This window comes from Carassius carassius, chromosome 11 (genome assembly GCF_963082965.1).
Source record: "Carassius carassius chromosome 11, fCarCar2.1, whole genome shotgun sequence".
Classification (NCBI taxonomy): Eukaryota; Metazoa; Chordata; class Actinopteri; order Cypriniformes; family Cyprinidae; genus Carassius; species Carassius carassius.
The window spans coordinates 5,604,099-5,614,888 of record NC_081765.1 but is presented as its reverse complement, the minus strand read 5'-3'; the positions used below and the strand labels follow the sequence as shown (position 1 = coordinate 5,614,888).

The 10,790-nt window shown below is 36.7% G+C and overlaps 1 protein-coding gene across 2 annotated transcripts in view; it reads right to left on the bottom strand.

Moving 5' to 3' along the window:
* The window catches only part of LOC132152667 (alkyldihydroxyacetonephosphate synthase, peroxisomal-like), a 49,153-nt gene that overhangs the window by 14,517 nt on the left and 23,846 nt on the right, over positions 1-10,790 (bottom strand). For both annotated transcript variants that reach the window (XM_059561452.1, XM_059561451.1), the window contains exons 6-11: positions 10,437-10,508; positions 8,153-8,232; positions 6,071-6,151; positions 4,936-5,061; positions 4,697-4,805; positions 1,140-1,267 (exon numbers count right to left, since the gene is read on the bottom strand). In XM_059561452.1, the coding sequence (XP_059417435.1) occupies positions 1,140-1,267; positions 4,697-4,805; positions 4,936-5,061; positions 6,071-6,151; positions 8,153-8,232; positions 10,437-10,508 (596 nt within the window). The remainder of the gene's footprint in view (positions 1-1,139; positions 1,268-4,696; positions 4,806-4,935; positions 5,062-6,070; positions 6,152-8,152; positions 8,233-10,436; positions 10,509-10,790) is intronic.

Below are 10,790 nucleotides of genomic sequence, written 5' to 3'. Positions count from 1 at the left end.
GCACTCAAAATACACACAGCAGTCAGTTCAGCATGTTATAAAACATGAAAGAAATGCAGATGCACAATATTTAAGATAAGATCATAAGCCTAAATCAGTTAATATTACATAAAATAATTATACCAGTGGCATTTATATTTTTGGTATACTTAATGCTAAATACATACAGTAGCATTCAAAGGTCTGAGGTCAGAAAGATTTTTAAAAGAAATTCATACTTTTATTCAGAAATTAAATCAAACTGAACAAAAAAAGTGTAAAGACATTTATAACGTCACGAATGATTTCCATGTTAAAATGTGCTAGCAGTTTGTTAACATGCCATCATGTTCAAGTAATGCTTTGCTTATCGCATTATGCTAAAACATTAAAGAAATATGTTAGCGATGTGCTATTTTGTAGATTAGCATGTTAACATCATGCTGAAACATCTCAAAACAACATATGTTAGCATGTTAAAATGTGCTAGAAACAATGCTGTAAACATGCTAGCAATGGTTTGCATCACGTTAGCGATGGACTAAAACCAGTTAAAATTATGCTGGAACAAAACATGGTAAAAACCATTGACAGCGACAGCAACAACATTTATAATGTTATTTTTATACGAAGATATATCATGCTTCTTACAAAATTCTTAAGAAAAAAAATAGTTTTCTACACTGATAATAATAAAGACTTTTTGGGCAGCAAATCAATATATTGATGATTTTTGAAGTATCAAGTGACACTTTAACCATTTTATTACAGTAAAAGTGGATTGATTACCATTTGTATAAGCACAGTTTTACTACAAATACCATGGTTAAACTACGGTTAGTGTAGAAGAACCATGGTTAATTTGTTATTACTATGGTTTAACTACAATAACCATGTTTTTTTTTGTAAAACCACAGTTAATTTTCGTAAGGGACTGAAGACTGGATTGTTGATCCTAAAAATTCAACTTTGAAATCACAGGAATAAATTACATTTTAAAAGTTATTCAAATAGAAAACAGTTTAAGCTCTAATAATGTTTCACAATATTTCTGTTGGTCAAATAAATGCAGCCTCGGTGAACAACCTTACTCATTTTTGAAGGGTAATGTAAATCAGATTAGTCTGAGCACTGCTGGATTCATGACGTCCAGTACTGACCTGTCTGGCCACCTCTCTCAGGCACGCCACGCCCTGCTGGAAGTTTGGGAAGACCACAGAGCCGTACTTCTGATACTCAGGAATGGGCCGGATCTTCATTGTGACTTCAGTCACCACTCCCAGAGTCCCTGAGGAGCAAGACACACATCAGCGTGTGTGTGGTCACAAAGAGTTTCACAGGAGCTTGATCAGTTTCGCTATTACTGTATCACACACACAAGGGCTGAAAATGTGTGTGATCTGTAATATGCATGATTTGAATAGTCTTTAAAATCAAGCAAAGGATGTCAGAGAGTTAAATGAGTGTGCAACACACACACACACACACACACACATATATGCACGGAGCCCCCGGCTCTCTGCGTGTTAATTTTGACCTGAACGCTCAAGTTTCTTCACTACAAAAGGAAGCAGAAAGATTTACAGACTGTGTTCTGTGACATAAAGCAGGTCAGTATCAAACGGCACACTGGCGGGAGAGCAGAGCCACTGAGCGTCCAACAGAGTACAGCACAGCAGGCCTCCTGTCCCAAACCAGCATGACCTCTGACCTCTGAGGGATACCCTGCGTCTGCTGCTCGGAGTCTGGGGTTCTGCACTCATTAGTGACAGCCCAGAGCGAGCGTGCAACACTGGTGAGAAAGTCCTGGGGAGAGTTTATTCTGACCATATGTGAGCAAAACAACCCTCCGCTACAAAACCCCACTCACCCTCATCCTTCACTCATATTTTATTCATTAAAATAGTACAATGCTGTAATATAGAATGCTTTTTATAGGACAACCCTGTAAAAAGCTCCTAAAACCTGTTAATTTGTTTAACTACGTTACCTTATCATTAATTATATGGTGAAAATGTGTTAATGGTTTAACATTATATAGAATTTTACTGTAAAACACTGGCAAATGTATGGTTTTTGGAAAATAATTATGAATCACTGTATAATAAATGGTGGAAAACCATAAAAGTAAATGGTTAACATCATAGTATATGTAATTTTACTGTAAAATACTATGAAATTATAGGGGAAAACTTAATTATTGTATAATTTATGATGAGTAGATAAATGTTTTAACATCACTTTATTTGTAATAATATTGTAAAATACTGTCAAAATTATGTTTTTGGAATTAAAAAACTGAATTATATACTTTAAGGTGTAAACCGTAAATGTTTTACCACTTTATACGTAATTATATTGTAAAATACTGTCAAACTTATAGTTTTTGGAAGAAAAAACTATGAATAACCATATAATTTATGGTGAACAACAGCAAAGAGATATTCCCAAAAGATACTGCATGACACAGCACATATGATTATATTATATTAAATTTTTTTCTTCTTCTGTTTATAATCAATCATTTACGTCAGGGTGTTGTGTGTTAGATTTTATGTTATTTAATGACTAGTTGTCGCATTATTTTAAAATCGTGTGTGTTAATTTGTCTTTGTGTGTTTGACCATGTTCATTTCCTGTTCAATAGGAGTTTATTGTTTTATGGACAGACAACTTACGATGAACGATTTACCAGCTGTATTATGGTGGTTTTCAGTACATTTTGGGATTTAAAACAGATTTTGGTAGTGGCTTATATTAACGTTATATCACTCAAAAAATACAGACATAATTTGTAAATATGCCAGCCTGTAATATCTCAAAGATTGTCACTGTCATTTTTAAGATGTATTTCTGTTAAAGGTGGCAGTTTTTTTTACTGTAATTTAACAGGATATTTTTACAGCAATAATAGACATCACTTAAGTTGCATTTAACCCTCAATATTTCTTTAAACAAATGGTTTATCATCAAACACACACACAGACACCTCTGATATAATAATCCTTAGATCTAAAGATATCCAGACCCCGTAAAAACAACAACAACATTAACTCTGTCATCTGAACTTAAGCGTGTCAGAGGGGAAAGGTGAAATGCCCCTGACATTACAAAGCCATTAAAGCAGCAGAAGTCCTTCTTCATAGAATCACAGACCATTTTAGAAAACACAACGATTATGACCCATTTTCATCAGTTCAGGGCTTCATGAACAGCTTAATGACTTTTTAGAGAGACCGATTAATAACACTCTCCTTCTCTATGGATAAGGGTGATACTTTTAACAGGATCATGACACATATAGGATATCGAGCACATAGTTCTGACTTGCCCTCTTTGAGGAGAGTATGAGAAACAGAAAGCCGAACATTTTACTGCCCCCTACTGGTTCACAGTATCCGAACCGACTGCTCACAAAACTGGAAAACACTTTTGAAAATCACAAGTTTCAGTCGGATGGCATGACTGCTACATGACTTCTGGGAGGAAGAACTAAAGATTTTAGGCACTTTTAGGCATTTTTTGCTTGAAATGTAGCATTGCATCACTTGCCCATCAGTGGATCCTCTGCAGTGAATGGGTGCCGTCAGCCAAACTGCTGATAAAAACATCAAAATAATCGATAAGTAATCCACGGCACTCCAGTCCATCAGTTAACATCAGGTGAAGAGAAGAGCTGAATGTTCATAAGAAATACATCTATTATAAAGATGGTTTTAAACCTCTATTTATAATATTGTTTTCTGCAGCGAAAACAGTCGTCTCATCTGAATCAGGAGAGAAATATGCACAGATCAAGCGCCATTTCTAAACCAGCTCTAAACAAATATGTGGGGGGATTTTAATGTGAGAGGACAACAGAGGATGGACTTTTTCACTGGAAGAAGTGTTATTATGGATTATGGACTTGTATTTTGGCGGTTTAAAGTTAAAACACATTAAAGATGGATTTGTTTCTCACACAGCTTTTCTCTTCACCAGACATTAACTGATGGACTGGATTGGTGTGGATTATTGTGATGTTTTAACTGTTTGGACTCTCATTCTGACGGCACCCATTCACTGCAGTGCATCCACTGGTGAGCAAGTGAAGTAATGCTAGATTAATTCAAATCTGTTCCGATGAAGACGCAAACTCATCGATATTTTGGATGGCCCAAGGGTGAGAAAATGTACAAAAAAAATAAATTTTGGGTGAACTAATCCTTTTAATAGCAGATTGTTTAGTTTTGCATCATATAATCTGTTTTAAATGTATCTATCTTAACTGTGAGACTTCATGTGGATATAAGCCCAAACCGGGCAACATGACCCTAGATAAAGATAAACCAAAACTCTGCTTTATAAATCTCTCTGATTAAGAGGACTGTTTATATGAAAACCTAAAGTGATTGATAAGAACTCTCCCTACAATATAAACCCCCATATAATGCTTATCACTATCAGTGACCCAACCAATGTCAAACTAACTTCAGTGTGCACAATGAGAAGAGGATCCACTACAGTACAGTAGTAGTAGTAGTAGTAGTCTCTAGATATCCACTGAGAAACTTTGGCCTGAAGAATACTTCGATTTTTAGGTGAACACTAGGATGCGTCTACAGTGCACAACACTTCGATTTTGTCATCAGCACAGGCCTCATTGTCTTTCATCAAAGTTTGAATGGATCCTTTCAGATCAGATACAATCCTCACACAAAACACGACGTGTCCGTACCCTCTGAGCCCAGTATGAAGTGATGTATGTCGGGGCCGGTGGACATGCGGGGCCCCAGACAGCTCTTCTCAATCACTCCTCTAGGGGTCACCATCTTTATATGCACCACCTGGGAACACATCACAGGTACCCTGAATGACCTACGACAGCACATCTCAACATTTGAAGGGTGTGAGGCAGAGCATGGATGTGAACTCTGTCCCAGAACGGTGTATGTGTTGAGAAACAGGGAGACATACCAGGTCTTCGATGTTGCCGTAGATGTTTTTCTTCATGCCTGACGCCCGTGTGGCCACCCAGCCGCCCAGAGAACTGAACTCCATGGAGTCCGGCTCGTGGCCCGTACAGTAACCACGCTCATTCAGCTAGATTCACACCAAGAACACAAAACATCCTCAACAGGAAAGTAATTACTTCTTATACACCCAAATCTAGTTCACGGTAGCCATTGACTTCCATAGTAAAACAAAAATACTATGAAAGTCAATGGCTTCAGCAACTGTTCATTCATTCATAGCTGGTGCTGTGCAATGATGTTTATATATGCATATATACACTATTGTTCAAATGTCTGGAACTGTCTAAATCCATTTAAATTTCACAATATTACAGTTTTTACTGCATTTTGAATACTTCTTTCAAAAACATATTATTCCAGAACTTCTAAATGGTAGTGTGTGTCATATCTGTAAACACAGTAATGATCTTCAGACCCCCCAAAAATGTCACATTCACATTCGTCACATTCTTTACGAAGCACAAACCAAATTTGGTGGATTTAACCACAGATAAAATCTACATTTTGCTTTGAACAACAACAAATATATATAGAAAACACCCCTGGATACAGTATACACAGCAGCTGGTGAACGGATAGATGTTACAATATCACTTATTGTAGCACAGCTGGATCACTGTATTGACCAATCAGCATCCAGGAACTGGATGATATCGGTTTTATAACAAAACTTCTAATCACTCGACTGTCAATAAAACACCAGCCTCACATGAAATGTGTTTAAGCCTTATGGAGCGTTTCAGACCTGTTTCCTGACTCACGATATGGAGTGTGTGAGCATGACAGCCGTATACCTGCGAGGGAGCTGATGGTCTTATTGATCAGTCTCAGATAACACACACGCTCCAGGTGATTTTATTAAGCGAACCTCAACAAATACAAACACACTTTAATGTTCCACCATCTGTCCTGCATCCGTCCAACACACACACACACACACACACACACAAAATACCACTCTCACCATTAGTTTATGGGACCATCTGCTCTGTGTGTGTGTGTTTGTGTTCAGTTTGTCACAAGCACAAGCAAACGGCTTATGTTGTGGCTGTTAAATCAGTGTGTGTATCACTGACCTGTCTCTCCAGATCCTGTCCGATGATCCCAGCCTCCACATGAGCCGTTAGATTCTTCTCATCAATCCACAATATTCGGTTCTACACAAAGGAACAAACAGCAGAACATAACAGGTCACGTAGGGAGTCCTCTCATTTTAACCTTTAGAAAATTAAGATGAAAGCATTTGCCATGAATAGGGGAGTAATAAATACATAACAGAGCAAGGAACTCTGAATGGGACGGTTCACCCACTATTAAAAATGAAAATAAGACATTTTAAAGAAAGTTCGTTTACCATTGATTTTTATTCAAAATATCATATTGTTTTGTTGAACAGAAGATATTAAGTCATACAGCAAAGGCTGAGTTATTTCTATTACATGTTTAATTTTGTATTGATTTTTTATGTCTGGAGTTTTTGCAACCCTGTTACCAAAATGTTTCTTAATTTTGATTGAAAATTAAATAAACAGCCAAATTAAATAGTCAAAATTAAAATTTGCCTTAATTGGCAACAGGGTTGTAAATGTAATATTAACTGAATCATTCAAAAAACATTTGTTTAATATTAATTAAATCAATTAAAGTATTTGTTCATTTTATATATATATATATATATATATATATTTTTTTTTTTTACTTGGGTACCAGGATTGAATGATTGAGCTTGCTGAACGCTGTCAAATTTGAGAAAATAAAACTTTGAAAATTTTATGAAACTATGGTAACATTTCCATTCAAAAGCTGAATTATCGGTTATCAGCCGACATTTTCATACCGGTGTATCCCTATGTTCATGTTCTGAAAGAAGTCTCTTATTAAGAGACAAAAGTATCGTAATAACAGTAATATTGTATATATGTATATAATATTCTATAATATCCCGGATGTGAAAATCCCCTAAGAAGTCAATCTGATTTAACATCAACTCTAAATCAACCTCATAATAAAAGCATCATTAAGATGACTATTCGACAACAGCAGTCATTCAGGGAACCCAGTTGATCCTTAAAGTATGCAGTTTTGCCAATCTCTAGCATAGTGAACAATATAGAAAAAAAACCTGTATATGTGGATGTGGCCAAAAACACAAATACAGTATTGTAATATTTGGGTGAATTATCCCTAGAGGTCAAACTATACAATTATAGCTTTTAAAAATTGTCGTTATTTTCTGACAAAGACAGAACAAAAAACAAAGGACAAAAAGCCTGTATGTGGCCAAAATGGGGGATATTCAATGCAAGAGACATACAGTACTGTATACGTAGAATAGATTATAAACGCATATAAAAACACAACATGTATGTATGACTGGCTAATTATAAGGACTGGAATAGACTAGAATGAGAGAAGGAGAGAGATTTTGATTAAAGTGCAGTGGTGTTGACATTGTGAGTGTGTTCGCAGGTCTCCCTTAAACCACATGTCAAACTGATTCACTGCTGCTAAACTCAGCACACATATCTCAGCTTAGTGAGTGAGGACAGAGAGAGGTCACTGCGTGTGTGTGTGTGTGTGTGTGTGTGTGTGTGTGAACCAGAAACCACAACAACACAAACCACTGCTTTTAGTCTTCTCTGATGTAGTTTGATGATCTATAATAACTGACTTTTGCTCATGAGTAAAATCAGAACTTCTTTTTCAATTTAACAATAGAAACGCATATAAATCACGCTTCCCAGCAGCCCGGGCTTTAGCTGCTGTTAGTATCAGCTGGGATTTGTCCCCTGGTTTCCACAGGGGTTAAATGCACTTCAGGAAACAGCTCGGTCTCCACAGGTGGCTCCGCCCCCCAGCTATCAATCACGCCACTGCGCTTATAAAACCACCAGGCTGCCTTTCATGTGGGTGACCTTGTGACCTCTAAAACAGGCCAGCCAAGGACAGAGCAACAGATGAAACAGTGGAGAGGGGGAAAACGAGAGAGAAGGCGCAGGAGAGCGGTAAAAACAGGGGAGAGAAGTACAGCCAGGTACACAGCAAGCTCTGTATGTGTGGAGGTGTAATATATGCACCATAAACACACACACACAAATACAGGCGCTGAACGAGTGTCGGTATATATCACACCTGCATGTATTCATGTAAATACTCACCATCTGAGACGTGTCCAAAGAGACAATAGGGCGAGTCTCCTCATGAGGGCACTCTAGAGCACTGGACACACTCGTCCCACCTGATCACGAGAGAGAGAAAGAGAGAGCGTTTAATACTTTAAAGGGTTAGTTCACCCAATAATCAAAATTATGTCATTAATGACTCACCCTCATGTCGTTCCAAACCCGTAAGACCTCCGTTCATCTTCAGAACACAGTTTAAGATATTTTAGATTTAGTCCGAGAGCTCTCAGTCCCTCCATTGAAGCTGTGTGTACGGTCTACTGTCCATGTCCAGAAAGGTAAGAAAAACATCATCAAAGTAGTCCATGTGACATCAGAGGGTCAGTTAGAATATTTTGAAGCATCGAAAATACATTTTGGTCCAAAAATAGCAAAAACTACGACTTTATTCAGTATTGTCTTCTCTTCCGTGTCTGTTGTGAGAGAGAGTTCAAATCACTGCAGTTTAGTGATATCCAGTTCACGAACGAATCATTAGATGTAACCGGATCTTCTTGAACCAGTTCACCAAAATGAACTGAATCGTTTTAAACGGTTCGCATCTCTAATACACATTAATCCACAAATTACTTAAGCTGTTAACTTTTTTAATGTGGCTGACACTCCCTCTGAGTTAAAACAAACCAATATCCCGGAGTAATGCATGCACTCAAACAGTACACTGACTGAACTGCTGTGAAGAGAGAACTGAAGATGAACACCGAGCCGAGCCAGATTACCGTTACATCGAATGATTCGTTCGCAAATCGAATATGACAAACTGCTTTGTTTTGAACTCTCTCTCACAACAGACACGGAAGAGAAGACACTGAATAAAGTCGTAGTTTTTGCATTTTTGGGCCAAAATGTATTTCCGATGCTTCAACATATTCTAACTGACCCTCTGATGTCACATGGACTACTTTGATGATGTTTTTCTTACCTTTCTGGACATGGACAGTAGACCGTACACACAGCTTCAATGGAGGGACTGAGAGCTCTCGGACTAAATCTAAAATATCTTAAACTGTGTTCCGAAGATGAACGGAGGTCTTACGGGTTTGGAACGACATGAGGGTGAGTTATTAATGACATAATTTTGATTATTGGGTGAACTAACCCTTTAAGGCTTCATTTACACAACAACGATGTAGTCAAAAACATGAGTTTTTCCCTTTTTTTTTTTTTTAAGTTTCGCATATACTGTACACGACAACATTTTAAAAACAAAACAAACATTTTTCGCCTTTACACACATTTGAGAAAATGGCCAAAGGCACATACAGTATGTCAGGCCACTAGTTGGCACTGTCACCTTGTTAGTAAACAGTATCTGTAGGTAAGTGATGATTATATGTTGTATATGATGTGTCTCCACTGTTGGTTGTAATATTGGTGAAGTAAATCCACACTTTGCTGAAGAAGCGTTAGCAAACTCTTGAGCAGCAACAACAGTACCATGTGCTCCGCCATTGTTGTGTATGTTTGTTCGCACTTGCCTTTAAAATCAACATGTACTGCGCATGTCTACATACCTAAAACATACTACACACACGCATGACGTCACTGTTATCAAAGATTCCTGTATTGGGTGTTTACACGGAAATGATAAAGTTTGTTACGATTAGAATAATGTAAATATAACGTTTAAACAAGAATAAATAATTAAAATATGTGCATCCATATTTGGTTAAATTATATTTAATTAAATGAGAATATCAGGTCAATCAGACTTGGCAGATCACACTGAGACAGTTAACCACAATTTAAGAATATATATATTTTTTTATTTGATTAAGGTTCACATTCTGACTACTTCATAAAAAAAATGTATTAGATAAAATACAACACTGTTCAAACGTCTGTGGTCGTTAAGATTTAAAATGTTTGAAAGAATCCCACCAAGGCTGCACTTATTTGCTCAGAAATACAGCAGATGTTAAATAACTTTATAAAATGTCATTTATTTCTGTGATCGAAGCTGTATTTTCAGCATCATTACTCCAGTCTTCACTGTCACATGATCTTCAGAAATCATTCTGATATGTTTAAATGCTCTTATATGCTAAAAATATAAATTATCAATGTCCATGTTAATATCAATGATGAAATCAATTGTGCTGCATAATATTTTTGCGCAATATTTTTGGGGAAAGTGAATGAAACAGAGGGATACCAACTAAGAATAAACTAAATGTATAACAGCACTAAAAAAGCATGCGACAGCTACAGTGTAAGATCTGGTTTTGATTTGATTATATGACTTTATGCGAGTACTTGCCTCCGTAGGGTATCAAGCAGACGTTGTGTTTGCAGGCCAGCTCCACAATCTTCTCTACATCACTTTGACAGCCTGCAAAAAAAAGAAATTAGCATTGTAATCCACTCAACTATTTCATATCAAACCACTTTCATATCAATCTTAACAAAACAACCCTTAAACTTAATTACCTTACATTCAATAGTTTGAGGTTGGTGAGAAGTCTCTTATGCTATCCGATAAATATTAAGATAGAGTAAAACAGTACTATTGTGAAATATTATTACAATTTAAAATAACTGCTTGTATATATAACTGGAAAAAAATGTTTGTTCTGTAAGGTGAAAACAGGACAATCTACTGAGGGAGGACCCT